This window comes from Eschrichtius robustus, chromosome 3 (genome assembly GCF_028021215.1).
Source record: "Eschrichtius robustus isolate mEscRob2 chromosome 3, mEscRob2.pri, whole genome shotgun sequence".
Classification (NCBI taxonomy): domain Eukaryota; kingdom Metazoa; phylum Chordata; class Mammalia; order Artiodactyla; family Eschrichtiidae; genus Eschrichtius; species Eschrichtius robustus.
The window spans coordinates 28,953,762-28,967,883 of record NC_090826.1 but is presented as its reverse complement, the minus strand read 5'-3'; the positions used below and the strand labels follow the sequence as shown (position 1 = coordinate 28,967,883).

General features: G+C 49.1%; 1 protein-coding gene and 1 pseudogene across 1 annotated transcript; one reads left to right on the top strand and one right to left on the bottom strand.

The window, feature by feature from the left end:
- The first annotated feature begins 390 nt into the window (after nucleotides 1-390).
- Nucleotides 391-4,471, top strand: C3H1orf216 (chromosome 3 C1orf216 homolog). The gene is made up of 2 exons (XM_068537872.1): nucleotides 391-586; nucleotides 2,691-4,471. The coding sequence occupies exon 2, from the start codon at nucleotides 2,696-2,698 to the stop codon at nucleotides 3,383-3,385; it is 690 nt and encodes a 229-aa protein (XP_068393973.1). The 5' UTR covers nucleotides 391-586; nucleotides 2,691-2,695; the 3' UTR covers nucleotides 3,386-4,471.
- A 6,038-nt stretch (nucleotides 4,472-10,509) lies between these two features.
- LOC137760549 (solute carrier family 28 member 3-like) lies at nucleotides 10,510-13,913 on the bottom strand (annotated as a pseudogene).
- Nucleotides 13,914-14,122: the final 209 nt, after the last annotated feature.

The following is a 14,122-nucleotide window of genomic DNA, read 5'->3' as shown; positions in this document are numbered from 1 at the left end:
AGGGAACAGTGTGGCAGAAAGGAGCGTGAGGCCCAGTTCCAGAGACTGAAGGGCAAAGGCTGAAGCTGGAGAGACAGAGCAGGACGCTCAGAGCCCTGCGGCTGCAGCCTTAAGGATTTACCCTGCAATGCGGAAGCCACTGAAGGGTTTTAGGCAGGAGGGTGGTGACATGACCAGATTTTCATTCTGAAAATGTCACTGCATGTGCAGTGAGGAAAACCGATCGGAGAGATCCAGTAAATGCAGTTAGGGAATTAAACAGGACCTGCAAGGCCTCAGTCCAGGCTGCCGAAGGCGGGGGAGGCGATTCCGACTCTCCGGCAGGCGCGCGGCTCCGCGGAAAACCAAACCGGCACACGTGGGCCAGGCTGCCCCGCCCCGCGGCGCTGACGCCACCTGACTCGGCAGTCCCGGCTTGCGCTGGGCTCACGGCCCGGGATCCCACACCCCACGCGCCGGCCCGCGTGGACGCCCAAGCCTAGGGATTCCTCTACCCACCCCCCCCTCCTCGCAGCCCCGAGGGACGAGTTCCCGCCGCGGGGCCCTCGGAACCAGAGCCAGCCGGGCGGGGCGGCGCCTCCAGGCCGTGAGTCGGGGCCCGGAGCGGGAGGGTTTGGACCCTAGCAGGGGGCGGGGGTCACAGCCTCTGCCCAGCTGCCTCTTTTGGAGAGATTAGGGATGGACGGTCAGTATCCTCTGTCTCCTGGGGGTAGTCTCCCTCTCCCGCAAGGCTAGGCAGGAAGGGAGGCCGCCTCCCCCCATCCTTACAGAGCGCTCTCCCACACACAAATTGCGGATTAGCTTAGAGAGAAGCCTGATCCTGGGGTGTCTCGGTTCCCATTTTACCGTCTCCGAGAACCCCTAGATCCTCAGCAAGACCCCCACCTCATTCCAGCTGCCTTCACGGCCCCGCCCAAGTTTAGAAAATAGAAAACATTTGGGCGGGGACGATCTCCAGGCACCTTGCTTAGCGGGATGGAGTCTGTAGGTTGCGAAGGGACTGTCCCTACCACTGCCCCCAGGACTTCTTCCCACTACTGGATGTGGGGGGGGGGGGTCCCTGCCACCTCCACTTACACTCTCCCTCATTCTTACTGATCCCCAGTTTTTCTAATCCTAGTAATTTATGGTCAGTAGGAACTTCTTGTCAATTTAACCCCTTATTTTGGGAGAAGTCGGTTATTGGGGAGGAAAGAATAATGTGGTGTGTTCTCTCTCTAGGGCCTCAGGATGGAGCAAGCTAGAGGCAGGGACCCGGGATAGTACTAGACATGGAGGGAAGGGGCAAGGTCAGAAGAGAGGCTTGTCAGTGGGAGAAGGGCTTCCTCACTGGGCAGAGGAGGGAACCCAACCCAGCTCTTCCAGCCCTGGGCAGTCAGCAGTAGCCTCTGCTACTCTTGCCCCGTCTCCCTGAGCATAGATATCCCACTGCAGTCCCCCTCCCCCATTCACTTACTCACTCAGCAAGGATGTGCTGATGCCTGCTTAGTGCCACGTTCTGTGCTGGCTCCTGAATATGATGGAGGGTATATAGAGGAATTCCATGTCTAGCTAGGGAGCCAGTAAGCTGCTATTACAAGATAGAAAACAAAAACAAAAAAAAGTTGAATAGACATTTATTGATCATAAACTATGTGCCGGGGACAAGAAACAAACATGAATAAGACAGCATGTACCCAGGGCAGTGGGGATCCTGAGGAAGGCATAGTTAACTGTGTGTGTTTGTGTATATTGGGTCAGTGGGGAGGATATCAGGATGGCTTCAGGGAAGTGGGCGTATTAGAGCTGCGTTTTGAAGTATGAAAAGGAATTTGCTGGGTGCAGAAGGGAAGAGCTTGGAGGGAAGGGGAGAGGAAGGATATTATAGGCCCAGGGAGTTGTATGAGGAGAATAATGGTGTGTCTGGAGATCTCTGAGCAGTGTGGAGGCAGAGTGGCAAGAGGCAAGTCTGGAGCAGTGAGCAGGGGCCAGATGAAGCACGGCCTCACAGGCCAGGAAGAGGGTTAGCAGGAGGTTAGGGAGGGAGCCGTGACAAACTTACATTTTTAACTAGAGGCAGAGAGATCAGTAAAAAGCCATAGCAGTCAGTAATCCAGGTTAGAAATGGCCCAAACCAAGAGAAAGGGAAGATGTATGTACATGCACGTGCGTGTGTGTGTGTGCACACACATGTACACTCGAAGGTTTTTAAGAGGAAGAAGTGTCCAAATTTGATGGCCAGTGAGAGGGGGAAAGAAGCCGAATGAGGAGTCCAGGCTGCTCTCAGTTTCTGGCTGGTGTGACTGACTGGAGAGTGGGGCCGTTCTGCTGAGGACACTGAAGAGGGAGGGTGGGGTGGGCCATGTAGAATTTGAGGGGCCTAAGGTTGGATGCAGAATTTGGTAGCAGTTGTATCTGGGCTGGAGACAGATCTGAGAGTCACCAACACATGGTGGTTCTGGAAGCTATAGCAGAGGATGAGGTCATCTGGGAGAAGCGCATAGAAGGAGAGGACAGCCTGCCTCAGGGCTGAGGGAAAACCCTGTGAGGAGACTGAGAATCAGCAGTCAGAGAGGGAAGAGGAAAACCACCGAGGGAGGTGCTACCAGAGCCAAGGGAAAGGAGCAGCCTTGTCCCTGCTGCTAGGCTGCCTCGACTTCAGGCACCCCACCCTGTCCTGCCCTGACTCATTCTCTGCTTCCCTTTTACAGACCAGATGTTTGCCATCCAGCCAGGGGAAGCTGAAGGGGGGCAGTTCCTGGGGGACCCGCCTCCTGGAGTATGTCAGCCCGAGCTTCAGCCAGACAGCAACTCCAACTTCATGGCAAGTGCCAAAGATACCAATGAGAATTGGCATGGGATGCCAGGCCAAGTGGAACCCATACTGTTGAGGAGCTTCTCCGAGTTGCCCTCTGACAACCAGGCCTTCCAGGATCCTGGACTCCCTGAGGGGGAGGTCCGCAGCCCACCAGAGGGGGCAGAGATCCCTGGAGCTGGGCCTGAGAAGTTGGGTGGTGCCAGCACAGTCTGCTCCCCTCTGGAGGACAACGGCTATGCCAGCAGCTCCCTGAGCATTGACAGCCCTAGCTGCAGCCCTGAGCCTGCCTGTGGGACCCCTCCCGGCCCTGGCCCTCCAGCTCCCCTTCTGCCCTCGGTGGCCCAGGCCGTACAGCAGCTGCAGGCTCAAGAGCGCTATAAAGAGCAGGAGAAGGAGAAGCACCATGTGCACTTGGTGATGTACCGTCGCCTGGCCCTGCTCCAGTGGATCCGGGGCCTGCAGCACCAGTTGGTTGACCAGCAGGCCCGTCTGCAGGAGAGCTTTGACACCATTCTAGACAACCGGAAGGAGCTTATCCGCTGTCTCCAACAGAGGGCAGCACCATCCACACCCCAGGACCAGGGCTAAGGGTGTCTCTGTACAGGGGTGCAAGGGTTTATGTATATATTTGCAGGCATGTGTGTGGTTGTACACAAGCAACTACAGATTATTTGCTGGTATGAGTGCAGGGAAGCATAAGTGAGTATGTCAGTGCTAACATGTAGGGAGATGTGCACAGGCCGTGTGAGAATCAGCAGCCCTATGTGTGAGTATATACATATGTGTATGTATAGTATGTATGTAGGAGGAAGTAAATTTGTATATGCATGTGTGGACGGGTACCCCACGGTGTGTGTATATGTGCATGAGTGAAGATATGTATGCAAAAAATGTGTGTTTATGTATGAGTGAGTTTGAGCGTGCAGATTTGTGGGTGTTTGTGAGTGAGCCCTTGTGTGTGCAGACCTATGTGTAGGGGTGCATGTGTGCAGGTGCGTGCATGGGATGTATACATTAGGAGCATGTATATTTGCAGGCTGACTCAGGAGCAAGTGTGTGCAAATATATGTTCAATTGCACACGTGGGGCATCCATCTATACCTTATGTTACCCGTGGTCTCCACTAGCCTTTTTTCTCCACAGGGTCCCACTGCTCCCTGGAGAGAGGGCTAGCCTGCTCTCATTATCTGAAGGTTGTGGCTGATCCTTTCTCTTGGATTTCTTGGCTACCTCTCCTTATCCCTCCCCTTCACTCCTCTCAAATCTTGCTCTGCTAAGGCTGTTGTCCCTGATGGTGGATTTGCTGTAGGAAGTTAGGTTGCTACTCTGGCCTACTATGGCTTTTTGGCTGCAATTTTGCCAAGGCAATTGGTAGAGAACTGGTATCAGGGAAGGGAGCTAGAATGGTGTTTGACACCATGGCAGGCTTGGAGGCGGGATCAGAGAAGAAGATAGGGGACTGTCCCACTTGAACTCTGCCACTGGGCACGTGGGAGATGGGGATGGGGGAGATGACGATGACAGAACCCTGAGAAGACTAGGAGAATGGGAATTCTACAATACCAGTTCCAAACAAATCACACCTCTCCTCTGCAAGGGAGCTGTTGCAAACCATATTGACTTAAGCTTCTGATGAAAAGGAATCTGTGTTAATATAATGTCATATGTCAACTACACCTCAATAAAAAAGAAAAAGAAAAGGAATGTGTGCTTTCTAAGCTTGCAAGGAGTGGAGAGGTGTTCCAAGGCTGTTGGAGAAAAATCTTACTTCCCTCTCTGTGCTTCTACTTGCTGTGCCTCTCTGGCTGTAGCAACATTAGGTGTCAAATTAATTTGGTCAATTTCCCTGAAATCAGACTGTCTGGGCCAAGAGGAGCCACAGTTTGGCTCTCCAGAGTGGGCAGTGGGCAGTGTCAGTCCAGCCACTGGAAGCTCTTAGGATGCTGGGCCATACACTCTTCTGTGACTGCATGGGGTTGACAGGCCCCAGCAGAGGCTCCGTGAGGTGGAGAGCGGGTGAGTTCTGGAGAGAACCAAGGACTGAAGTAGTTGAGCTCCCTGCTTTGCTTTTGGGAGCCAAGAGGATGCAAAATCCTGATAGGTGAGCAGTGACACAGAGGTCACTGATGCCTCTGGCCCTGCCTCCCTATCTGTAAAATGTGTGGGTGCGTAGGTGAAAGGTATAGGGAGTGAGGCTGAAGCAATGGCCCTGTGTCTCACTTTTGCATGTTGAGTGTGAACCTGGCCTCTGGACCAACGAAGATAAACTGGGGTAAAGAAATTCATTTCTTGGGTTTGTGTTTCTATTCTACCTGTTGTTAGGTGACCTCTTTTCCTCACTGTCTGAGCTCCCCTTTTGAGCAGGGTTCTGGGCTGGGAGCTGGGGCGCGGGTGTTGGGAAAGACACTGGGGGGAGGAATTCAGTCTGCTATGGCTGGCAGTCTCATGGGGGATATGGGGAGGTGGATGTGGGGGGGAATCTTTCTTCAGGGGCCTCTCAGTCTGACAGGGGAGACTTTGGCCTCTGCCCAAGAGCCCCATATGGGTTTGTCCTTGTCCTAAGGCACCTTTGGGCCTGAAAGGGAGGGGCGTCAATTGTGAGGGACACATATGCACCTCCGACACTCATATATCACACTCACATACTCAGTCTGCCGGGGAGCCACCACTTCCCTGAAGGGGGATCTGACTGTGAAAGACTGAGTTAGGGTCCTTAGATGGTTCTGACACAGATGTAGTTATAATACATGTACATGACTTCAGATATGTGTTGATGCCAATCTAGATTAGATCTTCTATTTTACATTAGTTTGTATGATGATTCATAAATTAGTTTCTCAAAAATTCAATACTTTTATAAAGAAAGTATATTACAGTTGACCCTTGAACAACGCAGGGGTTAGGGACACCAACCCACCATGCAGTAGAAAATTTGTGTGTAACGTTATAATCAGCCCTCCATATATGCAGTCCTTCCATATCCATGGTTCTACCTCCTTGGATTCAACCAACTGCGGATGGTGTAGTACTGTAGTATTTACTGTTGCATAACAAATTACCCTAAAACTTAGTGACTTAAAACAATCACCACTTCTGTAGGTCAGGACTCTCTCACCAGGCTGCAATCAAGATGTCAGTCCAAGGTCCCTGGTCTCCTTTGTTGGGAGCATTCAGTTCCCGGAGGGCTGTAGGCTGGAGATCACTTTTAGTTCCTTCCATGTGGGCAGCTTGCTTCATCAAATCATGCAAGCCAAGAAAGTTACAGAGTATTAACAAGACAGAAGTCACAGTTTTCTGCAACCTAATCACAGAAGTGACATTCCTCAGTGTTGCCATATTTTATTGGTTAAAAATAAGTTGCTTAAGGGGAGAATATTACACAAGGCTCTGAGAACCGGGAGGGGGGGTCATCAGGGGCCATCTTAGAGGCTGCGTGCTACAGGAGGCATATTTTGATTGATCAGATAAAGGCATATTTTACTGATTGTTTTTAATTATACAAATAAAAATTAATTCTACTTTTAAAAATGGAAACATTTCAGAGAAATCTAATGTTTCCTTTTATCCCTCCCCAACAAGGTATATATATTTTAAACCTCACAAAGTATACTTCTTGCTGAAATAGTCAGTGACCCAGGACATTAATAATTCTTGTTATCTCGACATTTGACATTTAAACAGAAACGATACTGGACCAGTTTTTTTTTTTTTTTTTTAAGGTGTGTCTCATTATTTATTTTTCTTTTTTTTTAAATAAATTTATTTATTTTATTTATTTATTTTTGGCTGCGTTGGGTCTTCGTTGCTGCGCGCAGGCTTTTTCTAGTTGTGGACAGCAGGGGCTACTCTTCGTGGCAGTGCGCGGGCTTCTCATTGCAGTGGCTTCTCTTTTTGCGGAGCATGGGCTCTAGGTGTGCAGGCTTCAGTAGTTGTGGAGCACGGGCTTAGTTGCTCTGCAGCATGTGGGATCCTTCCGGACCAGGGCTCAAACCCGTGTCTCCTGCATTGGCGAGTGGATTCTTTTTTTTAAAAAAAAATTATTTATTTGTTTAATATTTATTTTTGGCTGCATTGGGTCTTCGTTGCTGCGCACGGGCTTTCTCTAGTTGCAGTGAGCGGGAGCTACTCTTCGTTGCAGTGTGTGGGCTTCTCATTGTGGTGGCTTCTCTTGTTGCGGAGCACTGGCTCTAGGCGCGTGGGCTTCAGTAGCTGCAGCACATGGGCTCAGTAGTTGTGGCTCACGGGCTCTAGAGCGCAGGCTCAGTAGTTGTGGTGCACGGGCTTAGTTGCTCCGCGGCATGTGGGATCTTCCCGGACCAGGGCTCGAACCCGTGTCCCCTGCGTTGGCAGGTGGATTCTTAACCACTGCGCCACCAGGGAAGTCCCGATACTGGACCAGTTTTAACAAATTCCATTTATTAAGAGACGTCGTTCTAGCAAAGGGCTATAGCTAAATTTGAATAACTTCAACTGTGAGGATTTCTAACAAGACAACATCAAGCCCTCAGAGCACAAGAGGGTGAATTTTCAGAAAAGGCCCCTTTCCTGAATGTGTGAAGGCTTTTCTGAGTAAAACCGGTGGTTAAGAGCACAGACTCAGAAGCCAGACCCCTGGATTTGGATGTTGGCGCCACTTCTTTCTGTCTCTGTGACCTTGGGCAAATCAATTAACTTCTCTGTTCTCCAGTTTCCTCATCTTAAAATGAAGACAATAGGAGTAACTACCTCATAGGATTGTTGCAAGGGTTAAATGGATATATAATATGCAAAATACTGTACCTGGCACATAGTAAACTATGTTAATGAAAATTATAATTATTATAGATAGTGCTTTTGTGATGCACACTTAACTTTTTCACAGAAAAACAATCAAATTTTTCCTTAAGGAGTCTGAATCTAAAATTTAAAAGACATCATTTTATTTATTTATTTATTTATTTATTTATTTATGGCTGTGTTGGGTCTTCGTTTCTGTGCGAGGGCTTTCTCTAGTTGTGGCAAGCGGGGCCCACTCTTCATCGCGGTGCGCGGGCCTCTCACTATCGCAGCCTCTGTTGTTGCGGAGCACAGGCTCCAGACGCGCAGGCTCAGTAACTGTGGCTCACGGGCCCAGTTGCTCCGCGGCATGTGGGATCCTCCCAGACCAGGGCTCGAACCCGTGTCCCTTGCATTAGCAGGCAGACCCTCAACCACTGCGCCACCAAGGAAGCCCCTAAAAGACATCATTTTAAAAAGCCTTTTAAAAAATAAAGCTGCCTAATATTCCTCTCCCTAAGAGAGCTTTCTGAGCTGAGAAAAAGATGAAAGCCAGACCAAGGAAAAAGTGTGGTGAATTGCACGTTGACAGGAGCCCTGCCAATCCTGGGTTTAGGGACAGACCCAGCCCCTGGTGTGGTGGTGGGTTAGGGAAGGAGCTTGACAAGAGCAGGCAGTCAGGGCTGGAGCCAGGCCAGCAGAGCTTGGGGCCGGGATGCTGAGGCAGGACCCCAGTGGATGAGCTGACCCAGCCAAGAATTGCTGTTTCCAATCAGGCACGCTGGCCATCAGACCTGATAGCGGGAAGCTCTGAGGCTACTGTTGTACCTGTGTGGGGAAGACCTGGTCCAGAGACTGTCTAGACTGCCTCTGTTTCTTTGCCTGTGGCAACTGTACAGACTGAACGAGGAAATGGGTCTGAAGATGCTTTGTATGCATTAAAACAATCAAGGTCCCCCTGCACAGGGCCCTACAGTGCCAGCCCTGCCCTTGAGCAAGTCTTGCCTGCACAGGTAGATAAGACTTGCATCCAAAAGACTAATGCACTATCCGCTCAGCCAAGGAGAGGGGGGAGCTGCGGCTGCCCTCTGTGAAGGTCTCTGCCTCAGACTTCTATACTTGGGAGGTTGTTTTAAAGTCACTGAGTGGGAATTTCTTAGTCCCTGGGACAGTGAGGAGAGTGGGGAAGTTTCATGCACTAGGGAGGGGTTTAGCCAGCGAGCCACCTCCCCCTTCCTGCCAGAGTGAAACCCCATGACCAGGAGCAGGGAAGTCTAACTCAGGTTTCTGGTCCTACCTGAGGAGACTTGCTTAATAGGAGGAATGAGGGATGAGGTTGGGGCTGAGACCCAGAGACCCACAGGTCAAGGCACACAGCAGAGGCCTGAGCAGGCCCGAGGGCCAGGACTGAAGCATAGAAGGGGTTGGCAGGGAGGTAGTGCAAGCCTGGGTCCTCTGGGGAGAAGAAAGTTCTGGGTCCATGGAAACTTTCTCTCCAGGGACCCCAAATAGGTCTGCACCATCAAGTGTTGTCAGAGGGGATGGGATTAAAACCTGGGGTGCAGGGAGGCAGGGAGTGAAGTGGGAATGAGGAGTGTAAGGAGTTACGGGGATAAGGAGGCTGCAGAAGGTAGGTGGGCTCCCAAGCCCTGTAGGCGTGGCATATCATATCGGGCTCTGTGTACAGATGGTGCCCGACTTATGATGATTCGATTTATGATTTTTTAAAGAAGATTTATTTATTATTTATTTATTTTATTTAATCATTTTTGGCTGCGTGGGATCTTCATTGAGGCATATGCGGGATCTTTCCTTGTGGCACGTGGGCTCTTCCTTGGGGCGCGCAGGCTTCTCTCTAGTTGTGGCGTGCAGGCTCCAGAGCACGTGGGCTCTGTAGTTTGCGGCACGCGGGCTCTCTACTTGAGGCGCGCAAGCTCAGTAGCTGTGGAGCATGGGCTTAGTTGCCCCGCGGCATGTGGGATCTTAGTTCCCTGACTAGGGATCGAACCCGTGTCCCCTGCATTGTAAAGTGGATTCTTTACCACTGGACCACCAGGGAAGTCCCTGATTTATGATTTTTAAAAAAAATAATTAGAAATATCCTAGTATATTGTACTTCGGAGATAAAGAGTCCTTTGTGCATTTAGATCCCTACTTCATCATTACCACCATCACCACACACACACACACACACACACACACACACACAAACACAAATCAACTATTTACACATGGATTAAAAAAAATTACTCGTGTGCAGGGCTTCCCTGGTGGCGCAGTGGTTGAGAATCTGCCTGCCAACGCAGGGGACACGGGTTCAAGCCCTGGTTTGGGAAGATCCCACATGCCGCGGAGCAACTAGGCCTGTGAGCCACAATTACTGAGCCTGCGCGTCTGGAGCCTGTGCTCCGCAACAAGAGAGGCCGCGATAGTGAGAGGCCTGCACACTGCGATGAACAGTGGCCCCCACTTGCCGCAACTAGAGAAAGCCCTCGCACAGAAACGAAGACCCAACACAACCAAAAAAATAAATAAATAAATAAGCCTACACCTTTAAAAAAAAAAATTACTCTTGTGCATAAACAAAAATGAAAACACAAATAAATTACTTAAGGTATTCCAAAACCTTTTTCACATTCTTTCTTTTGTATGAATCCCCTTTTATTCCAGTCATTAGTGTTTGTGTTTTCTCATAAAACGTAGTCTTTATGCTATTAAGAGCATTGGTGATGAGCATTTCATTAAAAAGCATCTCAGCATTGTCTCTAGAATTTCCTTCTGAGACAGAAAACATTTCTGGGACTGGAGACTGAAGTGTTCACTCCTGTTTTCCTTCTTTCCAATTAAAGCTGATTCCATGACAGAAGTATCAATCTGTGGAAATAGCTTTTTTTTTCCTCCCCAAAGCAGAAAATTCAGCACCTGTACTTAGAGTTCTGTTGGAGAAGTGGCTGAACTCAAAATGCATTAGGAACCCAACTGCAGTTTAGTGTTGGTGGATTCAACAAATTACATCAGTCCTTCAAATACAGGCTATGGTTTCCTTCTGGGATGACCTCACCAGGACCCCTGGCAAAAGTGCTGCTCAGTAGACTCTGGCAGCAAGATACGACATTGGTTGTGTTTCTAACTGAGCTGGAGTTGAAGGCATTCTCCAAAACATGATGGCAGTTGATGTCTACAGAAGTGCTTGCCGGTAAGTGCTATGGATGTGAGTCCGCCGATCACTATTCCTAGGGAACCGAAATGGGCAAAGCCACTGAGAGCATGAGTGGCAACTGTCTCAGCACGAATCGACATATATTGCTGCACACCATCCACAAATTGGGTCCACACTCTTGCCTTAATTGGATCAATTTTGAGAGTTTCTGATAAGCCACAGATTCATTGAAGAATGTCTTATAACCTATGAGTTGGGCAACCATAAAGCTGGCTTGCCAGTCCACTCCCATCATGAAGGAAAAGGGCATGAAGATGTAGGAGCATATTACTTCGAAACTCAGTTGTGGGTAGTCAAACATGTTTCCAAACCAGGACAGGGCTGAATTCACAAAAGACAACAGGGCCAGGAAGGCAATCAAATTCACAGCGATGGTCGCCACCAGGGAAATGGATGAGGATGCTCCCTGAGGGTTATTTTAGGTGTTTCTGTCTCAGGCCAAGAAAGTTTAGAAATAGCCAGTGCTGCAGGTGTGGACATAACTGAAGCAGTTAACAGGTGAGAGGATGAAACCCCAAAAGAAATATATGCACCTAAGACACTTCCAGCAATGATAGAGAACCCAGTGGTCATGATTGCGTGGAGTTCGGACTTGGTGACGTATGGTAAATATGGCTGGACCAGCAGTGGAGACTCTGTCTGTCCAACAAATATATTGCCAGAAGCAACTACAGATTCAACAGGAGATGTTCCCATAGTCACTAGCATTACCCATCCAACCTCTCAAACAAACATGGTTGATGGTCCCAATTTGTAGTGGTCCTTCCAACCAGAGACTGTGGTGCCCTCCTCAGAATGGGGACTTCCTATTGCATCCTCTCTCCTTCCTTCCTGCTTCGATGTGGACACAGGAATGCTTTTTAATAATCCACTGCATCAATCCGAGGTAGTGCAACATGGACATCACAGTGCTGAAGAAAACCACGATGGGCAGGACCTTAAATGCAAAAAAGTGGTCTTTATGTTTCTCACCAAAGACAAATGAGGCGCCAGCATCAGTGTACTCCAGGAACGTCTGAACTTGTTTCCGTAACCAATCAAAAGCCATAAATCCAGTTTCTGTCCTTAGTATCAAAAGCCCAAGAAGAAACTGTAACCCAATACCCCAGAAGACAGGCCTCCAGTAAACTTTGGTTGGGTGCTTGGAAAATAGAAATGTCAGGATAATGTACATTATGAGTCCACCGAAGGACACCAGCTGCTGTTGGCCCAATTTGGTGGTGTCAAAGACCAGCCAGAAAATAACTCCCAGGATCAGGCAGGCCCAAATCACCCACTTCAGCCAGAACCAATGGCTGCCCAGAAGACTTTGGCCAGGAGACAGGAACTGAGACTCACATTTGGCCATGAAGTGATCCCAGATCACAAAGAAGATGGCAACCACCGTGATCACGAAAAGAGGAAGGGCTCTGCGAAAGTTCAGCACACAGGCCACAATCACCAGAGCCAGGTAATTTGCTATTAAAATGCCCCAGATGATATACTTAACGGTTGTTTTGTGTTCCCTACAAAAATCATAAACTGGACCACACTTCCTGTCCAGGCACCCTTTTTGATGCGTCTCTTGATCATCCTCCTCATCTTCATCCTTTCCTGGAGAATCCTGCTCAATGGTGACTTGCTCTTCCCCCTGTTTGCCCTTTTCTTGCTCTCTGTTTTGCACAACTCTACTCCTTAGTGAGTTGTCATTTCCTGATGTGTTCTGGTTTTCAAAGCAGTCTTCATCACTCTGAAAGCCGGTGTTGCTGCAGCCCTCGGCTGTGAGGGCTACCATCCTCTGCAGCTCCACAGAATTTTTGCAGCTCACGGATTTGGCTGGCCTCTGAATTCTTTTCAAATGTCTGGGCTGGAGATCCCCTGTACCTCACTAATCCTTCTCATTATCCTCATTCCTTCTGGCCCATTTTTACTCCGGGAAGAAGACTCCTGTGCATGGGAACCACAGATGGTCTCTGGTGCCTCTTCCCTGGTGTGTCGGATGGAGGGCCAGATGCCAGATTCACTCCCCAGCTCACCTAGGAGAATCTGATTTATGACTTTTTGACTTTACTTTTTGATGGTGCAAAACTGATAAGCATTCAGTAGAAACCTACTTTGAATTCTGAATTTTAATCTTTCCCCAGGCTGGTGATATGCGATATGATAGTCAGTCTCTCAATACCCTTGGGATGCTGGGCAGTGGCAACTCCCAGTCAGCTATACAATCATCAGGGTAAACAACTGATACACTTACAACCATTCTGTACCCACACAACCATTCTGTTTTTCACTTTCAGTACAGTATTCAATAAATCACATGAAATATTCAACACTTTATTATAAAACAGGCTTTATGTTAGATGATTTTGCCCAACTGTAGGCTAATGTGAGTGTTTTGAGCATGTTTAATGTAATTTAGGCTAAGCTATGATGTTCGGTAGGTTAGGTGTATTAAATGCATTTTTTACTCACAATACTGTCAATTTACAATGGGTTTATTGGGATGGAACCCCATTGTTAAGTGGAGAAAGGTCTGTAGTGGCTGTCTCTAAGGAGATTGAATGGCCCCTGATGGCAGCCTGTGACATGTCTGCCAGCCTCTGTTTCCTACAGGCCTCACCCCAAACCCAGTGTTAGTGTTTCCTCCTAATCACAGCATGAACAGGTAACAAGAACAGGTAACAAGAACAGGAAAGCAATGAGATCTCTGAACACCTGATCAAGGAAAACTTCCTGGAGGAAGAAGAGCCTGGAGAATGAGTAGAAGTTGAGGCAACAAAGGATAGTGATTCCTAGTGCAGACTGGACCCAGGTGTCTTGGATCTTCCACTTAACTAGCTGTGCCTCACTTTCTTCAACTGTGAAATGGGGCAGTTAGTGCTTCTCTCAGCATTTTGTGAGAGTTCAATAAGTTTACACATGTAAAGGGCTTAGAGCTGAGCCTGGCACATAGGAAGGAGTCCACAAATGTCAGCTGTTACTATCTGACTAGGAGAGGATGGGGAGGTCATCAGAGCTAGGAGATGCAGCTGGGCAGTTGTGCTGTATATTAAAAATTGCTAAAGGGCCTCCCAGACCTATGAGTTTAATGGGGATGCTGGTGGTGAGGAGCATGAGATGCGGGTGTTCCAAATCAGACCTCAAATCCACACTCATATACATGCCCACACCCACCAGGCACCCACAGACACAGGGGCACTAGACCCCATGCCTACGCATTGCGCCCGTGCACACACACACTCCTGGACACAGACCCACACGCGTGCTTCCTCCTCCTTCCCCAACCCCTCTCAGAAATAAAACTGCACCCAGCCTGGGGTGGGGGGTGGTTTGCACACCCCAGCGGACCCCCGAGACTCTCCCAGCCCCAG